Raw genomic sequence first — 22,769 nt, forward strand, 5'->3', positions numbered from 1 at the left:
GAGGAGGTGAGGAACCCAATGGAGATGAGGAGGACCCAATGGAGATGGAGAAGATGGAGAAAGGACCCAATGGAGATGGAGAAAGGACCCAATGGAGATGGTGGAGGAGATGAGGAACCCAATGGAGATGAGGAAGGACACAATGGAGGTGGAGGAGGAGGTGAGGAACCCAATGGAGATGGAGAAAGGACCCAATGGAGATGGAGAACGGACCCAATGGAGGTGAGAAGAACCCAATGGAGATGTGAGGAGGAACCCAATGGAGATGGTGGAGATGGAGGAGGAACCCATGGAGGTGAGGAGAACCCAATGGAGGTGAGGAGGAACCCAATGGAGATGGTGGAAGAGGTGAGGAACCCAATGGAGATGAGAATGAAGTCAATGGAGATGAGGAAGAACCCAATGGAGATGAGAAAGACCTCAATGGAGATGGAGAAAGGACCCAATGGAGATGAGGAACCCAATGGAGATGGTGGAGATGAGAAAGGAACCAATGGAGATGGAGGAGGAACCCAATGGAGGTGGTGGAGGAGATGAGGAACCCAATGGAGATGGAGAAAGGACCCAATGGAGATGGTGGAGATGGAGGAGGAACCCAATGGAGATGGAGAAAGGACCCAATGGAGGTGAGGAGGAACCAATAGAGGTGGTGGAGATGGAGGAGGAACCCATGGAGGTGAGGAGAACCCAATGGAGATGGAGAAAGGACCCAATGGAGATGAGAAAGGACCCAATGGAGATGAGGAGGAACCCAATGAAGATGGAGAAAGGACACAATGGAGATGGTGGAGATGGAGGAGGAACCGAATGGAGGAGATGGAGATGAGAGGAAGGACCCAATGGAGATGGTGGAGGAGGTGAGGAACCCAATGGAGATGAGAATGAAGTCAATGGAGATGAGGAAGGACCCAATGGAGATGGTGGAGGAGGTGAGGAACCCAATGGAGATGGTGGAAGAGGTGAAGAACCCAATGGAGAAGATGGAGGAGGTGAGGAACCCAATGGAGATGAAGAAAGGACCCAATGGAGATGGTGGAGATGGAGGAGGAACCCAATGGAGATGATGGAGGAGGTGAGGAACCCAATGGAGATGAGAAAGGACCCAATGGAGGTGAGAAGAACCCAATGGAGATGGTGGAGATGGAGGAAGAACCCAATGGAGAAGATGGAGGAGGTGAGGAACCCAATGGAGATGGAGGAGAAACCCAATGGAGATGGTGGAGATGAGAAAGGACCCAATGGAGGTGGAGGAGGAGGTGAGGAACCCAATGGAGATGGAGAAAGGACCCAATGGAGATGAGAAGAACCCAATGGAGATGAGAGGAACCCAATGGAGATGAGAGGAACCCAATGGAGATGAGAGGAACCCAATGGAGATGAGAGGAACCCAATGGAGATGATGGAGGAGGTGAGGAACCCAATGGAGATGGTGGAGATGAGAAAGGACACAATGGAGATGGTGGAGGAGGTGAGGAACCCAATGGAGATGGTGGAAGAGCTGAAGAACCCAATGGAGAAGATGGAAGAGGTGAGGAACCCAATGGAGATGAGAATGAAGTCAATGGAGATGGAGAAAGGACCCAATGGAGATGGAGAAAGGACCCAATGGAGATGGAGAAAGGACCCAATGGAGATGAGAAAGGACCCAATGGAGATGGTGGAGATGGAGGAGGAACCCAATGGAGATGGAGAAAGGACCCAATGGAGGTGAGAAGAACCCCATGGAGATGGTGGAGGACTTCAGGGACTCAATGGAGATGAGAAAGGATCCAATGGAGATGGTGGAAGAGGTGAGGAACCCAATGGAGGTGAGGAGGAACCCAATGGAGGTGGTGGAGATGGAGGAAGGACCCAATGGAGATGGTGGAGGAGGTGAGGAACCCAATGGAGATGAGGAGAACCCAATGGAGGTGGAGAAAGGACCCAATGGAGATGGTGGAAGAGGTGAGGAACCCAATGGAGATGAGAAAGGACCCAATGGAGATGGTGGAAGAGGTGAGGAACCCAATGGAGATGAGAAAGGACCCAATGGAGAAGATGGAGGAGGTGAGGAACCCAATGGGGATGATGGAGATGGAGGAGGAACCCATGGAGGTGAGGAGGAACCAATGGAGGTGGTGGAGATGGAGGAGGAACCCAATGGAGGTGAGGAGGAACCAATGGAGATGAGGAGGAACCAATGGAGGTGGAGGAGATGGAGGAGGAACCCAATGGAGGGGGTGGAGGAGGTGAGGAACCCAATGGAGATGGAGGAGGAACCCAATGGAGATGGAGAAAGGACCCAATGGAGAAGATGGAGGAGGTGAGGAACCCAATGGAGATGGTGGAGATGGAGGAGGAACCCAATGGAGGTGAGGAGGAACCAATGGAGATGGTGGAGATGGAGGAGGAACCCAATGGAGATGGAGGAGGAGGTGAGGAACCCAATGGAGATGAGGAGAACCCAATGGAGATGAGAAGGACTCAATGGACATGAGAAAGGACCCAATGGAGATGGTGGAGATGGAGGAAGAACCCAATGGAGATGAGAAGAACCCAAAGGAAGTGGTGGAGATGGAGGAGGAACCCAATGGAGATGGTGGAGGAGATGAGGAACCCAATGGAGATGGAGGAGGAACCCAATGGAGATGGTGGAGGAGGTGAGGAACCCAATGGAGATGGAGAAAGGACCCAATGGAGGTGAGAAGAACCCAATGGAGGTGAGGAGGAACCAATGGAGGTGAGGAGGAACCAATGGAGGTGGTGGAGATGGAGGAGGAACCCAATGGAGATGGAGAAGGGACCCAATGGAGATGGTGGAAGAGGTGAGGAACCCAATGGAGATGAGAAGGACCCAATGGAGATGGTGGAGGAGATGAGGAACCCAATGGAGAAGATGGAAGAGGTGAGGAACCCAATGGAGATGAGAATGAAGTCAATGGAGATGAAGAAAGGACCCAATGGAGATCATGGAGGAGATGAGGAACCCAATGGAGATGAGAAAGGACCCAATGGAGATGGTGGAGATGGAGGATGTGAGGAACCCAATGGAGATGAGAATGAAGTCAATGGAGATGAGAAGAACCCAATGGAGAAGATGGAAGAGGTGAGGAACTCAATGGAGATGAGAAAGGACCCAATGGAGGTGGTGGAGATGGAGAAGGAACCCAATGGAGGTGGTGGAGGAGGTGAGGAACCCAATGGAGATGAGAAGGACCCAATGGAGATGGAGAAGATGGAGAAAGGACCCAATGGAGAAGATGGAGGAGGTGAGGAACCCAATGGAGATGGTGGAGATGGAGGAAGAACCCAATGGAGATGAGAAAGGACCCAATGGAGATGAGAAAGGACCCAATGGAGATGGTGGAGATGGAGGAGGAACCAAATGGAGGTGGTGGAGGAGGTGAGGAACCCAATGGAGGTGAGAAGGACCCAATGGAGATGGTGGAGATGGAGGAGGAACCCAATGGAGGTGGTGGAGATGAGAAAGGACCCAATGGAGGTGGAGGAGGAGGTGAGGAACCCAATGGAGATGAGAAGGACCCAATGGAGATGGAGGAGATGGAGAAAGGACCCAATGGAGAAGATGGAGGAGGTGAGGAACCCAATGGAGATGGTGGAGATGGAGGAAGAACCCAATGGAGATGAGAAAGGACCCAATGGAGATGAGAGGAACCCAATGGAGATGATGGAGGACTTCAGGGACTCAATGGAGATGGAGAAAGGATCCAATGGAGATGGTGGAAGAGGTGAGGAACCCAATGGAGATGGTGGAGATGGAGGAGGAACCCAATGGAGAAGATGGAGGAGGTGAGGAAACCAATGGAGATGGAGAAAGGACCCAATGGAGATGAGAAGGACCCAATGGAGATGAGAAGAACCCAATGGAGATGAGAAGAACCCCATAAAGACCTCCAGATCTTCCCAGAATGACCCCAAAAGCCACTTATGGAGCAGAAGAACCTCTGATAACGCCCATAAAGACCTCCAGAACCTTCTAAGATGACCCCAAAAAGCACTTATGGGGCAGAAGAACCTCTGAGAACCCCCATAAACACCTCCAGAACCTTCTAAGATGACCCCAAAAGGCACTTATGGGGCAGAAGAACCTCTGAGAACCCCCATAAAGACCTCCAAATCCCTCTATAGTGACCCCCAAAGGCACTTATGGGGCAGAAGAACCTCTGAGAACCCCCATGAAGACCTCCAGAACCTTCTGGAATGACCCCCAAACCCACTTATGGGGCAGAAGAACCTCTGATAACGCCCATAAACACCTCCAGAACCTTTGAGATGACCCCAAAAGGCACTTATGGGGCAGAAGAACCTCTGAGAACCCCAATAAAGACCTCCAAATCCCTCTATAGTGACCCCCAAAGCCACTTATGGGGCAGAAGAACCTCTGAGAACGCCCATAAACACCTCCAGAACTTTCTAAGATGACCCCCAAAGGCACTTATGGGACAGAAGAACCTCTGAGAACCCCCATAAAGACCTCCAGAACCTTCTAAGATGACTCCAAAAAGCACTTATGGGGCAGAAGAACCTCTGAGAACCCCCATAAAGACCTCCAGAACCTTCTAAGATGACCCCAAAAGGCACTTATGGGGCAGAAGAACCTCTGATAACCCCCATAAAGACCTCCAGAACCTTCTAAGATGACTCCAAACCCACTTACGGAGCAGAAGAACCTCTGAGAACCCCCATGAAGACCTCCAAATCCCTCTATAGTGACCCCCAAAGCCACTTATGGGGCAGAAGAACCTCTGAGAACCCCCATAAAGACCTCCAGAACCTTCTAAGATGACCCCAAAAGGCACTTACGGGGCAGAAGAACCTCTGAGAACCCCCATAAAGACCTCCAGAACCTTCTAAGATGACTCCAAACCCACTTACGGAGCAGAAGAACCTCTGAGAACCCCCATAAACACCTCCAGAACCTTCTAAGATGACCCCAAAAGGCACTTATGGGGCAGAAGAACCCCTGAGAACCCCCATAAAGACCTCCAAATCCCTCTATAGTGACTCCAAAGCCACTTATGGGGCAGAAGAACCTCTGAGAACGCCCATAAACACCTCCAGAACTTTCTAAGATGACCCCCAAAGGCACTTATGGGACAGAAGAACCTCTGAGAACCCCCATAAAGACCTCCAGAACCTTCTAAGATGACCCCAAACCCACTTACGGAGCAGAAGAACCTCTGAGAACCCCCATAAAGACCTCCAGAACCTTCTAAGATGACTCCAAACCCACTTACGGGGCAGAAGAACCCCTGAGAACCCCCATGAAGACCTCTGAACCTCACCTGGACGGGTGGGTCGGCGTGTTGGATGTTGTCCTGGAGGTGGGACATGAGCATGAGGTCCCGGGCCTGGTACCAGCGGCTGTGGAGGGCGTGGTGGTAGATGTGGCACAAGATGGCGCAGGTGCGGATCCGGTCCGTGCGGTCTTTGGCGTAAATGAATTTGCAGAGGCGCTCCATCAGCGCCGCCGAGTCCTCCGCGTCCTCCTCGGCCTCCGCCACCTTCTCCTTCTCGGGGGCTTCGGCGCTTCCTTTCTCCTTCTCTCCTTCTTCGGGACCTTCAAAACCTCCTTTGGGGCCTTCAAAACCTCCTTTGGGGCCTTCAACACCTCCTTTAGGGCCTTCAACACCTCCTTTAGGGCCTTCAAAACCCACTTTGGGGCCTTCAAAACCTCCTTTAGGACCTTCAAAACCTCCTTTGGGGCCTTCAACACCAACTTTAGGGCCTTCAACACCTCCTTTAGGGCCTTCAAAACCTCCTTTGGGGCCTTCAAAACCTCCTTTAGAACCTTCAAAACCTCCTTTGGGGCCTTCAACACCAACTTTGGGGCCTTCAACACCAACTTTGGGGCCTTCAACACCTCCTTTAGAACCTTCAAAACCTCCTTTGGGGCCTTCAACACCAACTTTGGGGCCTTCAACACCAACTTTGGGGCCTTCAACACCTCCTTTGAGGTCTCCAAGACCAATTTTGGGGTCTCCGAGACCTATTTTGGGGTCTCCACCTACTTTAGTATCTCCAACACCAACTTTGGGGCCTTCAACACCTCCTTTGGGGTCTCCAGGACCTATTTTGGGCTCTCCACCACCTATTTTGGGCTCTCCACCAACTTTCGGATCTCCAAGACCTTCCTTAAGCTCTTCACCCCCTACTTTGAGGTCTCCAAGACCTTCTTTGAGGTCTCCACCACCCACTTTACCCTCATCCTCTCCCATTTTCCCTTCTCCCAACTCTCCATCTCCACCTTGGAGGTCACCACCACCTCTTTTAGGGTCTCCACCACCTCTTTTGGGGTCATTTTCACCACTTTTAGGGTCTCCACCACCTCTTTTGGGGTCTTTTTCACCTATTTTGGGCTCTCCACCTACTTTGGGGTCTTCTACTCCAACTTTAAGGTCTCCAACTCCAACTTTGGGGTCTCCAAACCCAACTTTGGGGTCTTCTACTCCAACTTTGAGCTCTCCAACTCCAACTTTGAGGTCTCCAACTCCAACCTGAACATCTCCACCTACTTTGGGGTCACCAAACCCAACTTTGGGGTCTCCAAACCCAACTTTGGGGTCTCCAACTCCAACTTTGGGGTCTCCAAACCCAACTTTGGGGTCTCCACCTCCAACTTTGAGGTCTCCAACTCCAACTTTGAGGTCTTCAAACCCAACTTTGGAGTCTCCACCTCCAACTTTGAGGTCTCCACCTCCAACTTTGAGGTCCCCACCTCCAACTTTGGGGTCTCCACCTCCAACTTTGGGGTCCCCGCCCCCCACTTGGGGGTCAGAGCGCCTCTGGGCGCGATAGTCGAACTTATAGTAGGTGTGGAGGATCCTTCGGAGGAAGACGCGGCACAGCTCTTCGGTGGAACCCTTCTCCTGGAGGTACCTCTGGAGGCGGGCGATGATGCGGCACACGCGCGCCTCGTCCTTCAGGTGCTCCACGTACTCTGGGGGGCGGATGTGGGGCGGATGTGGGGCAGAGGGACCCATAGGAGGCGCTTGGGGGGCACCAGGAGGCACTTGGAGGGGGTTGAGGGGCATCAAAAGGGGGTTGAGATGCGGTTGGAGGGGGTTGTGGGGCACCAAACGGGGGTTGTAGGGCACCAGGAAGTGGTTATGGGGCACCAGGAGGTGGTTATGGGGAGATGTGGGGCAGATGTGGGGCAGAAGGACCCATAGGAGGCGCTTGGGGGGCACCAAAAGGCACTTGGAGGGGATTGAGGGGCATCAAAAGGGGGTTGAGATGCGGTCGGAGGTGGTTATGGGGCACAAAGAGGTGGTTATGGGGCACCAGGAGGTGGTTATGGGGAGATGTGGGGCAGATGTGGGGCAGAAGGACCCATAGGAGGCGCTTGGGGGGCACCAGGAGGCACTTGGAGGGAGTTGAGGGGCACCAAAAGGGGGTTGAGATGCGGTTGGAGGGGATTGTGGGTCACAAAGAGGTGGTTGTGGGGCACCAGGAGGTGGTTATGGGGCACCAGGAGGTGGTTATGGGGAGATGTGGGGCGGATGTGGGGCAGAGGGACCCATAGGAGGCGCTTGGGGGGCACCACAAGGCGCTTGGAGGGGGTTGAGGGGCACCAAAAGGGGGTTGAGATGCGGTTGGAGGGGGTTGTGGGGCACCAAAAGGGGGTTGTGGGGCACCAGGAGGTGGTTATGGGGCACCAGGAGGTGGTTATGGGGAGATGTGGGGCAGATGTGGGGCAGAGGGACCCATAGGAGGCGCTTGGGGGGCACCAGGAGGCACTTGGAGGGGGTTGAGGGGCATCAAAAGGGGGTTGAGATGCGGTTGGAGGGGGTTATGGGGCACTAAGAGGGGGTTATGGGGCACCAGGAGGTGGTTATGGGGAGATGTGGGGCAGATGTGGGGCAGAGGGACCCATAGGAGGGGGTTGGGGGGCACCAGGAGGCACTTGGAGGGGGTTGAGGGGCATCAAAAGGGGGTTGAGATGCGGTTGGAGGGGGTTGTGGGGCACCAGGAGGGGGTTGTGGGGCACCAGGAGGGGGTTATGGGGCACCAGGAGGTGGTTATGGGGAGATGTGGGGCAGATGTGGGGCAGAAGGACCCATAAGAGGAGGTTGGGGGGCACCAGGAGGCACTTGGAGGGGGTTGAGGGGCACCAAAAGGGGGTTGAGATGCGGTTGGAGGGGGTTATGGGGCACCAGGAGGTGGTTATGGGGCACCAGGAGGTGGTTATGGGGAGATGTGGGGCAGATATGGGGAGATGTGGGGCAGATGTGGGGCAGAGGGACCCATAGGAGGGGGTTGGGGGGCACCAGGAGGCACTTGGAGGGGGTTGAGGGGCATCAAAAGGGGGTTGAGATGCGGTTGGAGGGGGTTGTGGGGCACCAGGAGGGGGTTGTGGGGCACCAGGAGGGGGTTGTGGGGCACCAGGAGGTGGTTATGGGGCACCAGGAGGGGGTTATGGGGCACCAGGAGGGGGTTATGGGGAGATGTGGGGCAGATGTGGGGCAGAGGGACCCATAGGAGGGGGTTGGGGGGCACCAAAAGGCACTTGGAGGGGGTTGAGGGGCATCAAAAGGGGGTTGAAATGCGGTTGGAGGGGGTTGAGGGGCACCAAAAGGGGGTTGTGGGGCACCAGGAGGTGGTTATGGGGCACCAGGAGGGGATTATGGGGAGATGTGGGGCAGATATGGGGCAGAGGGACCCATAGGAGGGGGTTGGGGGGCACCGGGAGGCACTTGGAGGGGGTTGAGGGGCATCAAAAGGGGGTTGAGATGCGGTTGGAGGGGGTTGTGGGGCACCAGGAGGTGGTTATGGGGCACCAGGAGGGGGTTATGGGGCACCAGGAGGGGGTTATGGGGAGATGTGGGGCAGATGTGGGGCAGAAGGACCCATAGGAGGCGCTTGGGGGGCACCAGGAGGCACTTTGGGGGCGGTAGAAGGTGGTTGTGGGGCACCAGGAGATGGTTGTGAGGAGAGATGTGGGGCAGCACGACCCAGAGCAGCTCCTCTGCCCCACAAGTGCCCCTTTCTGCCCCACAAGTTCCCCCTCAGCCCCACAAGTGCTCCCTCTGCCCCCCAAGTGCCCCATAAGTGCCCCCTTCTGCCTCATAAGTTCCTCCTCAGCCCCCAACTGCCCCCTCAGCCCCATAAGTGCCCCTTTCAGCCCCACAAGTGCCTCCTCTGCCCCATAAGTGCCCCCCTCTGCCCCACAAGTAACCCCCTCCACCCCCCAAGTGCCTCATAAGTGCCCCCAAGTGCTCCCTCTGCCCCATAAGTGCCCCCTAAGTTCCCCTCTCTGCCCCCCAAGTACCCCTTTCAGCCCCATAAGTACCTCTCAGCCCCGTAAGTGCCCCCTCTGCCCCATAAGTGACCCCTCTGCCCCCCAAGTGCCCCTCTCTGCCCCCCAAGTGCCCCTCTCTGCCCCATAACCGCTCCCTTCACCCCATAAGTGCCCCTTTCAGCCCTACAAGTGCCCTTTTCACCCCATAAGTGCCCCTTTCAGCCCCATAAGTGCCCCTTCAGTCCCATAAGTGCCCCTTTCAGCCCCATAAGTGCCCCTTTCAGCCCCATAAGTGCCCCCCTCTGCCCCATAAGTGCCCCTTTAGCCCCATAATTGCCCCTTTCAGCCCCATAAGTGCCCCCTCTGCCCCACAAGTGCCTCCTCTGCCCCCCAAGTGCCCCCTCTGCCCCCCAAGTGCCTCCTCTGTCCCCCAAGTGCCCCCTCTGCCCCCCAAGTGCCCCCCAAGTGCCCCTCTCTGCCCCATAAGTGCCCCCCTCTGCCCCACAAGTGCCCCATAAGTGCTCCTCAGCCCCATAAGTGACCCCTCAAACCCCCCTAAGTGCCCCCTCTGTCCCATAAGTATCTCTCTCTGCCCCATAAGTGCCCCCCAAGTGCCCCTCTCTGCCCCCCAAGTGCCCTCTCAGCCCCATAAGTGCCCCTTTCAGCCCCACAAGTGCCCCTTCAGCCCCATAAGTGCCCCTTTCACCCCCATAAGTGCCCCTTTCACCCCCATAAGTGCCCCTTCAGCCCCATAAGTGCCCCTTCAGCCCCATAAGTGCCCCTTCAGCCCCATAAGTGCCCCCTTCAGCCCCATAAGTGCTCCTTCAGCCCCATAAGTGCCCTTTTCACCCCATAAGTGCCCCTTCAGCCCCATAAGTGCCCCCTTCAGCCCCATAAGTGCCCCTTTCAGCCCCATAAGTGCCCCCTTTCAGCCCCATAAGTGCCCCCTCAGCCCCATAAGTGCCCCTTTCAGCCCCATAAGTGCCCCCTTTCAGCCCCATAAGTGCCCCTTTCAGCCCCATAAGTGCCCCCTTCAGCCCCTTAAGTGCCCCTTTCAGCCCCATAAGTGCCCCTTCTGCCCCATAAGTGCCCCTTTCAGCCCCATAAGTGCCCCTTTCAGCCCCATAAGTGCCCCTTCACCCCCATAAGTGCCCCCTTTCAGCCCCATAAGTGCCCCTTTCACCCCCATAGGTGCCCCCCCCTGCCCCATAGCGCCCCCCCCTGCCCCATAGCGCCCCACAGCGCCCCATAGCGCCCCCCGGCGGTACCCTGCGAGTGGGGGTCGGTGCTCTGCATGATCTTCGTGAACTCTTCGTCCATTCTCTCCACCAAAGTGAGAATACAGCCGCGAACGCGCAGCGGCTGTGGGGCAGCGACCCACACATTGACCCATAGATCAGCCCCGGACCCACACAGTGACCCATAGATCAGCCCCAGACCCATAGATCGACCCATAGGTCAGCCCCAGACCCACACATCGACCCATAGATCAGCCCCGGACCCACACATCGACCCATAGATCAGCCCCGGACCCATAGAGTGACCCATAGATCAGCCCCGGACCCATAGAGTGACCCACACATCCCCCCCGGACCCATAGAGTGACCCACAGATCACCCCCGGACCCACACAGTGACCCATAGATCAGCCCCGGACCCACACATCGACCCATAGATCCCCCCCGGACCCATAGAGTGACCCATAGATCAGCCCCAGACCCATAGAGTGACCCATAGATCCCCCCCGGACCCATAGAGTGACCCATACATCAGCCCCAGACCCATAGAGTGACCCATAGATCACCCCCAGACCCACACAGTGACCCATAGATCAGCCCCGGACCCATAGAGTGACCCATAGATCAGCCCCGGACCCATAGAGTGACCCATAGATCAGCCCCGGACCCACACATTGACCCACACATCCCCCGGACCCATAGAGTGACCCACACATCCCCCCGGACCCATAGATTGACCCACAGACCCACACAGTGACCCATAGATTGACCCACACACCCCCCCAGACCCATAGATCAGCCCCAGACCCAAAGATTCTCCCCAGACCCATAGATTGACCCATAGATCACCCCCAGACCCATAGATCAGCCTGGACCCATAGATCGACCCACACATCCCCCCCGGACCCACACATTGACCCACACATCCCCCCCGGACCCATAGATTGACCCATAGATCAGCCCCAGACCCATAGACTGACCCATAGATTGACCCACACATCCCCCCCCAGACCCATAGATTGACCCATAGATCACCCCCAGACCCATAGATCGACCCACACATCCCCCCGGACCCATAGATCACCCCCAGACCCATAGATTGACCCATAGATCACCCCCAGACCCATAGATTGACCCATAGATCACCCCCAGACCCATAGATTGACCCATAGATCACCCCCAGACCCATAGTTTGACCCACACATCCCCCCGGACCTATAGATCACCCCCAGACCCATAGATTGACCCATAGATCACCCCCAGACCCATAGTTTGACCCATAGATCACCCCCAGACCCATAGATTGACCCATAGATCACCCCCAGACCCATAGATTGACCCATAGATCACCCCCAGACCCATAGATCGACCCATAGATCACCCCCAGACCCATAGATTGACCCATAGATCAGCCCCAGCCCCATAGATCACCCCCAGACCCATAGATTGACCCATAGATCACCCCCAGCCCCCCTAACCCCACTCTCTGCCCCATAACCGCCCCCTCCCCCACTCTCTGCCCCATAAGTGCCCCCTCTCTGCCCCATAAGTGCCCCTTCAGCCCCATAAGTGCCCCTTTCAGCCCCATAAGTGCCCCTCCAGCCCCATAAGTGCCCCTTTCAGCCCCATAAGTGCCCTTTCAGCCCCATAAGTGCCCCTCCAGCCCCATAAGTGCCCCTTTCAGCCCCATAAGTGCCCCCTTTTAGCCCCGTAAGTGCCCCTTTCGGCCCCATAAGTACCCTGTTCTGCCCCATAAGTGCCCCCTCTGCCCCATAAGTGCCCCTCTCAGCCCCATAAGTGCCCCCTCAGCCCCATAAGTGCCCCTTTCAGCCCCATAAGTGCCCCTTTCAGCCCCATAAGTGCCCCTTTCAGCCCCATAAGTGCCCCTTCTGCCCCATAAGTGCCCCTTTCACCCCCATAAGTGCCCCTTTCTGCCCCATAAGTGCCCCTCTCAGCCCCATAAGTGCCCCCTTTCAGCCCCATAAGTGCCCCTTTCACCCCCATAAGTGCCCCTTTCAGCCCCATAAGTGCCCTCTCTGCCCCATAAGTGCCCCTTTCACCCCCATAAGTGCCCCTTTCTGCCCCATAAGTGCCCCTCTCAGCCCCATAAGTGCCCCCTTTCAGCCCCATAAGTGCCCCTTCAGCCCCATAAGTGCCCTTTTCAGCCCCATAAGTGCCTCCTTCAGCCCCATAAGTGCCCCTTCAGCCCCATAAGTGCCCCCTGTGCCCCATAAGTGCCCCTTCAGCCCCATAAGTGCCCCCTCTGCCCCATAAGTGCCCTCCGCCCCACCTGTTCGGGGTTGCAGAGGTTCTCGGACTCTTCTGCGATGTTTTCTCCGACGAAGATCTCGGGATGAGCGAAGAGGAGATCCAAAAGCTCTTCAATGCAACCGAGACACTTCTGCCACAGCTCCGGCTGTGGGGCACAGACCCATAGCGACCCACTGCGACCCACTGCGACCCATAGGGACCCATAGGGACCCATAGGGACCCATAGAAACCCATAGAGACCCACAGAGACCCCATAGAGACCCCATAGAGACCCATAGAGACCCACAGAGACCCCATAGAGACCCCATAGAGACCCATAGAGACCCATAGAGACCCACAGAGACCCCATAGAGACCCCATAGAGACCCATAGAGACCCACAGAGACCCATAGAGACCCATAGAGACCCATAGAGACCCCATAGAGACCCCATAGAGACCCACAGAGACCCATAGAGACCCCATAGAGACCCCATAGAGACCCATAGAGACCCACAGAGACCCCATAGAGACCCATAGAGACCCACAGAGACCCCATAGAGACCCATAGAGACCCCATAGAGACCCCATAGAGACCCACAGAGACCCACAGAGACCCCATAGAGACCCATAGAGACCCATAGAGACCCCATAGAGACCCATAGAGACCCATAGAGACCCATAGAGACCCATAGAGACCCCATAGAGACCCACAGAGACCCATAGAGACCCCATAGAGACCCCATAGAGACCCATAGAGACCCCATAGAGACCCCATAGAGACCCACAGAGACCCATAGAGACCCATAGAGACCCCACAGAGACCCATAGAGACCCCATAGAGACCCATAGAGACCCATAGAGACCCCATAGAGACCCATAGAGACCCCACAGAGACCCCATAGAGACCCCATAGAGACCCCATAGAGACCCATAGAGACCCCATAGAGACCCACAGAGACCCCATAGAGACCCCATAGAGACCCATAGAGACCCATAGAGACCCATAGAGACCCATAGAGACCCCATAGAGACCCACAGAGACCCCATAGAGACCCCATAGAGACCCACAGAGACCCATAGAGACCCACAGAGACCCCACAGAGACCCCATAGAGACCCCATAGAGACCCACAGAGACCCATAGAGACCCATAGAGACCCATAGAGACCCCATAGAGACCCATAGAGACCCACAGGGACCCATAGAGACCCATAGAGACCCATAGAGACTCATAGAGACCCCATAGAGACCCCATAGAGACCCATAGAGACCCATAGAGACTCATAGAGACCCCATAGAGACCCCATAGAGACCCCATAGAGACCCATAGAGACTCATAGAGACCCCACAGAGACCCCATAGAGACCCATAGAGACCCATAGAGACCCCATAGAGACCCATAGAGACCCCACAGAGACCCATAGAGACCCATAGAGACCCATAGAGACCCATAGAGACCCATAGAGACCCCATAGAGACCCATAGAGACCCATAGAGACCCCATAGAGACCCCATAGAGACCCATAGAGACCCACAGAGACCCCATAGAGACCCATAGAGACCCCATAGAGACCCACAGACCCCATAGAGACCCATAGAGACCCACAGAGACCGATAGAGCCCCATAGAGACCCACAGAGACCCATAGAGACCCATAGAGACCCCATAGAGACCCCATAGAGACCCACAGAGACCCCATAGAGACCCACAGAGACCCACAGAGACCCATAGAGACCCACAGAGACCCATAGAGACCCATAGAGACCCCATAGAGACCCCATAGAGACCCATAGAGACCCCATAGAGACCCCATAGAGACCCCATAGAAACCCCATAGAGACCCATAGAGACCCATAGAGACCCCATAGAGACCCCATAGAGACCCATAGAGACCCACAGAGACCCACAGAGACCCCATAGAGACCCCATAGAGACCCATAGAGACCCCATAGAGACCCATAGAGACCCCATAGAGACCCATAGAGACCCATAGAGACCCCATAGAGACCCATAGAGACCCCATAGAGACCCCATAGAGACCCCATAGAGACCCATAGAGACCCATAGAGCCCCATAGCGCCCCACAGCGCCCCATAGCGCCCCACACCTTCATGCAGGCCGCCAGGTTGGGACTGGAGTCGTAGAGCGAAGCGACGATGTTGAACTTCACCTTCAGCTCCAGGGGCACTCCGAGGCTCTGCTCCTGCACCACCGCCACCAACAGCTGCAGGAGCTCCACCTGCCCGGCCCTGTGGGGCAGACCCATAGCGCTATGGGGCAGGGGGACCTCCCGGGGGATCCCGGAGATTCCATCCCCAGAGGGCAGAGCGGTGCCCCACGGCTGCCCCATAGCGCCGCCAGGGCATAGAACGCAGAGGGTAGGTGGATAGCGCTGCCCCATAGAGGCTCCTGCTGACCCATAGCGGCCTGCTTTGACCCATAGCGGCCTTCACTGACCCATAGCGGCCGCCTCTGACCCATAGCGGCCTGCTTTGACCCATAGCGGCCTCCTCTGACCCATAGCGGCCTCCTCTGACCCATAGCGGATCCTGCTGCCCTATAGCGGGTCCTGCTGACCCATAGCACTGCCCCATAGCGGCTCCTGCTGACCCATAGCGGCCTTCTCTGACCCATAGCGGTCTCCTCTGACCCATAGCGGTCTCCTCTGACCCATAGCGGCCTCTTCTGACCCATAGCGGCCTTCTCTGACCCATAGCAGCCTTGTCCTGCCCCATAGCAACTCCTCCTGCCCCATAGCGGCTCCTGCTGACCCATAGCGGCCTCCTCTGCCCCATAGCACTGCCCCATAGTGGCTCCTTCTGCCCCATAGCGGCTCCTTCTGCCCCATAGCACTGCCCTATAGCGGCCTCCTTCTACCCCATAGCAGCCTCCTCTGACCCATAGCGACTCCTTCTGACCCATAGCACTGCCCCATAGCGGCCTCCCCTGCCCCATAGCGGCCTTCTCTGCCCCATAGCGACTCCTTCTGCCCCATAGCACTGCCCCATAGCGGCTCCTTCTGCCCCACAGCAACTCCTCCTGCCCCATAGCGGCTCCTTCTGACCCATAGCGGCTCCTCCTGCCCCACAGCAGCCTCCTTTGACCCATAGCGGCCTCCTCTGACCCATAGCAACTCTTTCTGCCCCATAGCACTGCCCCATAGCGGCTCCTTCTGCCCCATAGCAGCCTCTTCTGCCCCATAGCGGCCTTCTCTGACCCATAGCAACTCCTTCTGCCCCATAGCGGCCTCCTCTGACCCATAGCAGTCTCCTCTGCCCCATAGCGACTCCTTCTGCCCCACAGCATTGCCCCATAGCGGCTCCTTCTGCCCCATAGCAGCCTCTTCTGCCCCATAGCGGCCTCCTCTGACCCATAGCAACTCCTTCTGCCCCATAGGGCTGCCCCATAGCAGCCTCCTCTGACCCATAGCAAGTCGTCCTCTGCCCCATAGCGGCTCCTTCTGCCCCATAGCGGTCTCCTCTGCCCCATAGCGACTCCTTCCGCCCCATAGCGGTCTCCTCTGCCCCACAGCAAGTTGTCCTCTGCCCCATAGCAGATCCTTCTGCCCCATAGCAGCCTCCCCTGCCCCATAGCTGCCCCACATCTGCCCCACATCCCCCCGAGAGGAGCAGCTCCACCTCTTCAGCTCTGCGAAGACATTGAGTTCTGCCCCACAGCACTGCCCCATAGCGACTCCTTCTACCCCATAGCGACTCCCTCTGCCCCATAGCGACCTCCTCTGCCCCACAGCTGCCCCATAGCTGCCCCACATCCCCACGAGAGGAGCAGCTCCACCTCTTCAGCTCTGTGAAGACATTGAGTTCTGCCCCATAGCGCTGCCCCATAGCGGCTCCTCTGACCCATAGCGGCTCCTTCTGCCCCATAGCGACTCCCTCTGCCCCATAGCGGCCTCCTCTGCCCCACAGCTGCCCCATAGCTGCCCCACATCCCCCCGAGAGGAGCAGCTCCACCTCTTCAACTCTGTGAAGACATTGAGTTCTGCCCCATAGCGCTGCCCCATAGCGGCTCCCCTGCCCCATAGCGACTCCTCTGCCCCATAGCGGCCTCGTCTACCCCATAACAACTCCTCTGCCCCATAGCTGCCCCACATCCCCCCGAGAGGAGCAGTTCCACCTCTTCTGCTCTGCGAAGACATTGAGTTCTGCCCCATAGCGCTGCCCCATAGCGGCTCCTCTGACCCATAGCAGCTCCTTCTGCCCCATAGCGGCTCCCTCTGCCCCATAGCGGCCTCCCCTGCCCCATAGCGGCTCCTCTGCCCCATAGCGACTCCCTCTGCCCCATAGCTGCCCCACATCTGCCCCACATCCCCCCGAGAGGAGCAGCTCCACCTCTTCTGCTCTGCGAAGACATTGAGTTCTGCCCCATAGCGCAGCCCCATAGCGGCTCCTCTGCCCCATAGCGGCCCCTCTGCCCCATAGCGGCCTCCTCTGCCCCATAGCGGCCTCCTCTGCCCCACAGCGGCCTCCCCTGCCCCACAGCTGCCCCACATCTGCCCCACATCCCCCCGAGAGGAGCAGCTCCACCTCTTCTGCTCTGCGAAGACATTGAGTTCTGCCCCACAGCGCTGCCCCATAGCGGCTCCCCTGCCCCATAGCGGCCTCCTCTACCCCATAGCGGCCTCCCCTGCCCCATAGCTGCCCCACATCTGCCCCACATCCCCCCGAGAGGAGCAGCTCCACCGCTTCTACTCTACGAAGACATTGAGTTCTGCCCCATAGCGCTGCCCCATAGCAGCTCCTCTGCCCCATAGCGGCTCCTCTGCCCCATAGCGACTCCTTCTGCCCCATAGCGACTCCCTCTGCCCCATAGCTGCCCCACATCTGCCCCACATCCCCCCGAGAGGAGCAGCTCCACCTCTTCAGCTCTGCGAAGACATTGAGTTCTGCCCCACAGCGCTGCCCCATAGCAGCTCCTCTGCCCCATAGCAACTCCTTCTGCCCCATAGCGACTCCCTCTGCCCCATAGCGGCCTCCTCTGACCCACAGCTGCCCCACATCTGCCCCACATCGCCCCGAGAGGAGCAGTTCCACCTCTTCAGCTCTGCGAAGACATTGAGTTCTGCCCCATAGCGGCTCCCCTGCCCCATAGCGGCCTCCTCTGCCCCATAGCGACTCCTCTACCCCATAGCAGCCTCCTCTGCCCCATAGCGGCCCCACATCTGCCCCACATCCCCCCGAGAGGAGCAGCTCCACCTCTTCAGCTCTGTGAAGACATTGAGTTCTGCCCCATAGCAGCTCCTCTGCCCCATAGCGGCCTCCTCTGCCCCATAGCGGCCTCCTCTGACCCACAGCTGCCCCACATCTGCCCCACATCCCCCCGAGAGGAGCAGTTCCACCTCTTCAGCTCTGCGAAGACATTGAGTTCTGCCCCATAGCGCTGCCCCATAGCGGCTCCTCTGCCCCATAGCGGCTCCTCTGCCCCATGGCGGCTTCTTCTGCCCCATGGCGGCCTCCCCTGCCCCATAGCGGCCTCCCCTGCCCCACAGCTGCCCCATAGCTGCCCCACATCGCCCCGAGAGGAGCAGTTCCACCTCTTCTGCTCTGCGAAGACATTGAGTTCTGCCCCATAGCGCTGCCCCATAGCGGCTCCTCTGCCCCATAGCGCTGCCCCATAGCGGCTCCTCTGCCCCATAGCGGCCTCCCCTGCCCCACAGCGACCTGCCCTGCCCCATAGCTGCCCCACATCTGCCCCACATCCCCCCGAGAGGAGCAGCTCCACCTCTTCTGCTCTGTGAAGACATTGAGTTCTGCCCCATAGCGCAGCCCCATAGCGGCTCCTCTGCCCCATAGCGGCCTCCCCTGCCCCATAGCGGCCTCCCCTGCCCCATAGCGGCTCCTTCTGCCCCATAGCGGCCTCCCCTGCCCCATAGCTGCCCCACATCTGCCCCACATCCCCCCGAGAGGAGCAGCTCCACCTCTTCTGCTCTGCGAAGACATTGAGTTCTGCCCCATAGCGCTGCCCCACAGCGGCTCCTCTGCCCCATAGCGGCCTCCCCTGCCCCATAGCGGCCTCCCCTGCCCCATAGCTGCCCCACATACCGATCGGTGCCCTTTTTGCCCCTCGCCTGGAGGATTTCGTTGAGCTTTTTGACCACCACCGCCGGAGTGATCTCAGTGCCTTTGGCGAACATCTTGGGCTTCTCCTGCCCCATAGAAAGGGGAAATGTGGGGCTGCCCCATAGCGCGACCCACGGCCGGACCCACCGGGGCCTGCCCCACAGCGCCTGCCCCACAGCGCGCCCCATAAGTGACCCAAAAGGCGCTTTCAGCCCCATAACTTCACGTCTTAGGGAAGAACGACGGCTTCTGCTGCCCCATAGAAAGGGAAATGTGGGGCTGCCCCATAGCGCCTGACCCACAAGTGACCCTCAGCACCGCTCTCTGCCCCATAAGTGACCCCCAGACTCACTCTCTGCCCCATAACCGCCCCCTAACCCCACTCTCTGCCCCATAACCACCCCATAACCCCACTCTCTGCCCCATAAGTGCCCCCAACCCTACTCTCTGCCCCATAAGTGACCCTCAGCCCCACTCTCTGCCCCATAAGTGACCCTCAGCCCCACTCTCTGCCCCATAAGTGACCCTCAGCACCACTCTCTGCCCCATAAGTGCCCCCTAACCCCACTCTCTGCCCCATAAGTGACCCCCAGACCCACTCTCTGCCCCATAAGTGCCCCCCAACCTCACTCTCTGCCCCATAAGTACCCCCTAACCCCACTCTCTGCCCCATAAGTGACCCCTAACCCCACTCTCTGCCCCATAAGCACCCCCTAACCCCACTCTCTGCCCCATAAGTGACCCCTAACCCCACTCTCTGCCCCATAACCCCACTCTCTGCCCCATAAGTGCCCCCCAACCCCACTCTCTGCCCCATAACCACCCCCCAACCCCACTCTCTGCCCCATAAGTACCCCCCAACCCCACTCTCTGCCCCATAACTGCCCCCTAACCCCACTCTCTGCCCCCTAAGTACCCCCCAACCCCACTCTCTGCCCCATAAGTGCCCCCTAACCCCACTCTCTGCCCCATAACCACCCCCTAACCCCACTCTCTGCCCCATAAGTGCCCCCTAACCCCACTCTCTGCCCCATAACCACCCCCTAACCCCACTCTCTGCCCCATAAGTGCCCCCTAACCCCACTCTCTGCCCCATAACCACCCCCTAACCCCACTCTCTGCCCCATAAGTGCCCCCTAACCCCACTCTCTGCCCCATAAGTACCCCCTAACCCCACTCTCTGCCCCATAAGTACCCCCAACCCCACTCTCTGCCCCATAAGTACCCCCCAACCCCACTCTCTGCCCCATAAGTACCCCCTAACCCCACTCTCTGCCCCATAACCACCCCATAACCCCACTCTCTGCCCCATAACTGCCCCCTAACCCCACTCTCTGCCCCATAAGTACCCCCTAACCCCACTCTCTGCCCCATAAGTACCCCCCAACCCCACTCTCTGCCCCATAAGTGCCCCCCAAACCCCCTCTCCACACCCCCATCCCTCCCTTCCAGCCCCACTTTCCGCCCCATAACCCCCTCCGCGCGGCCCCCTGCCCCCCTCCCTGCCCCATAGCCGCCCCATAGCCGCCCCACAGCTGCCCCATAGCTGCCCCATAGCGGACCTTGACGAGGGGGACGCCGCCGCGCACCCTCTCCCATTCGCCCTCGCCCTCCTCTTCGTCCTCCTCGAAGCGGCGGCTCCGGCGGTCCATCTTCTTCTTGGCCTTCTCCTCCCGCTTCCGCTCTCCGCCGCGTTTGTCGTCGTCCCTATGGGGCAGCCCCACACTTAGGGGGCGGCTCTGCCCCATAGAATCGCCTCCAGACCCATAGAATCCCCTCCAGACCCATAGAATCGCCCCCAGACCCATAGAAAGCTCCGTTATCCCATTGAAAACCTCCATTTAGAGCCGTTCCTATGGGGCAGCCCCACACTTAGGGGGCAGCTCTGCCCCATAGCGACCCGGACCCACACTTAGGGGGCGGCTCTGCCCCATAGGAACCCCTCCAGACCCATAGAATCGCCCCCAGACCCACTGAAAGCTCCATTTAGACCCATTTCTATGGGGCAGCCCCACACTTAGGGGGCGGCTCTGCCCCATAGCGCCCCTGACCCACACTTAGGGGGCGGCTCTGCCCCATAGAAACCCCTCCAGACCCATAGAAACCCCTCCAGACCCATAGAATCGCCCCCAGACCCATAGAATCGCCCCCAGACCCACTGAAAGCTCCATTTAGAGCCATTTCTATGGGGCAGCCCCACACTTAGGGGGCAGCTCTGCCCCATAGCGACCCGGACCCACACTTAGGGGGCGGCTCTGCCCCATAGAATCCCCTCCGGACCCATAGAATCGCCCCCAGACCCACTGAAAGCTCCGTTATCCCATTGAAAACCTCCATTTAGAGTCGTTCCTATGGGGCAGCCCCACACTTAGGGGGCAGCTCTGCCCCATAGCGACCCGGACCCACACTTAGGGGGCGGCTCTGCCCCATAGCGACCCCGACCCACACTTAGGGGGCGGCTCTGCCCCATAGGAACCCCTCCAGACCCATAGAATCGCCCCCAGACCCATAGAAACCTCCATTATCCCATTGAAAACCTCCATTTAGAGCCGTTCCTATGGGGCAGCCCCACACTTAGGGGGCAGCTCTGCCCCATAGCGACCCCGACCCACACTTAGGGGGCGGCTCTGCCCCATAGGAACCCCTCCAGACCCATAGGAACCCCTCCGGACCCATAGAATCGCCCCCAGACCCACTGAAAGCTCCGTTATCCCATTGAAAACCTCCATTTAGAGCCGTTCCTATGGGGCAGCCCCACACTTAGGGGGCAGCTCTGCCCCATAGCGACCCCGACCCACACTTAGGGGGCAGCTCTGCCCCATAGCGACCCTGACCCACACTTAGGGGGCGGCTCTGCCCCATAGAATCGCCTCCAGACCCATAGAATCACCCCCAGACCCACTGAAAGCTCCATTTAGACCCATTTCTATGGGGCAGCCCCACACTTAGGGGGCAGCTCTGCCCCATAGCGACCCCGACCCACACTTAGGGGGCGGCTCTACCCCATAGGAACCCCTCCAGACCCATAGAAACCCCTCCAGACCCATAGAATCACCCCCAGACCCACTGAAACCACCATTTAGACCCATTTCTATGGGGCAGCCCCACACTTAGGGGGCAGCTCTGCCCCATAGCGCCCCTGACCCACACTTAGGGGGCGGCTCTGCCCCACAGAAACCCCTCCAGACCCATAGAATCACCCCCAGACCCACTGAAAGCTCCATTTAGAGTCGTTCCTATGGGGCAGCCCCACACTTAGGGGGCGGCTCTGCCCCATAGCGACCCTGACCCACACTTAGGGGGCAGCTCTGCCCCATAGCGCCCCGGACCCACACTTAGGGGGCGGCTCTGCCCCATAGGAACCCCTCCAGACCCATAGAATCACCTCCAGACCCATAGAATCACCCCCAGACCCACTGAAAGCTCCATTTAGACCCATTTCTATGGGGCAGCCCCACACTTAGGGGGCGGCTCTGCCCCATAGCGACCCCGACCCACACTTAGGGGGCGGCTCTGCCCCATAGGAACCTCTCCAGACCCATAGAATCGCCCCCAGACCCACTGAAAGCTCCGTTATCCCATTGAAAACCTCCATTTAGAGCGGTTTCTATGGGGCAGCCCCACACTTAGGGGGCAGCTCTGCCCCATAGCGCCCCTGACCCACACTTAGGGGGCGGCTCTGCCCCACAGAAACCCCTCCAGACCCATAGGAACCCCTCCAGACCCATAGAATCGCCCCCAGACCCACTGAAAGCTCCGTTATCCCATTGAAAACCTCCATTTAGAGCCGTTCCTATGGGGCAGCCCCACACTTAGGGGGCGGCTCTGCCCCATAGCGACCGTGACCCACACTTAGGGGGCGGCTCTGCCCCATAGGAACCCCTCCAGACCCATAGAAACCCCTCCAGACCCATAGGAACCCCTCCAGACCCACTGAAAGCTCCGTTATCCCATTGAAAGCCTC

The 22,769-nt window shown here is 58.2% G+C and overlaps 1 protein-coding gene across 1 annotated transcript in view; it reads right to left on the minus strand.

The window, feature by feature from the left end:
- The window catches only part of LOC128850098 (eukaryotic translation initiation factor 3 subunit C-like), a 46,322-nt gene that overhangs the window by 9,439 nt on the left and 14,114 nt on the right, over window positions 1–22,769 (minus strand). Inside the window, exons 9-15 of the mRNA XM_054053070.1 lie at window positions 20,368–20,512; window positions 18,788–18,891; window positions 14,836–14,977; window positions 12,769–12,894; window positions 10,510–10,603; window positions 6,768–6,940; window positions 5,286–5,537 (exon numbers count right to left, since the gene is read on the minus strand). Of these exons, the coding sequence (XP_053909045.1) occupies window positions 5,286–5,537; window positions 6,768–6,940; window positions 10,510–10,603; window positions 12,769–12,894; window positions 14,836–14,977; window positions 18,788–18,891; window positions 20,368–20,512 (1,036 nt within the window). The remainder of the gene's footprint in view (window positions 1–5,285; window positions 5,538–6,767; window positions 6,941–10,509; window positions 10,604–12,768; window positions 12,895–14,835; window positions 14,978–18,787; window positions 18,892–20,367; window positions 20,513–22,769) is intronic.

Source organism: Cuculus canorus, chromosome 38 (genome assembly GCF_017976375.1).
Source record: "Cuculus canorus isolate bCucCan1 chromosome 38, bCucCan1.pri, whole genome shotgun sequence".
NCBI classification, from domain to species: Eukaryota; Metazoa; Chordata; class Aves; order Cuculiformes; family Cuculidae; genus Cuculus; species Cuculus canorus.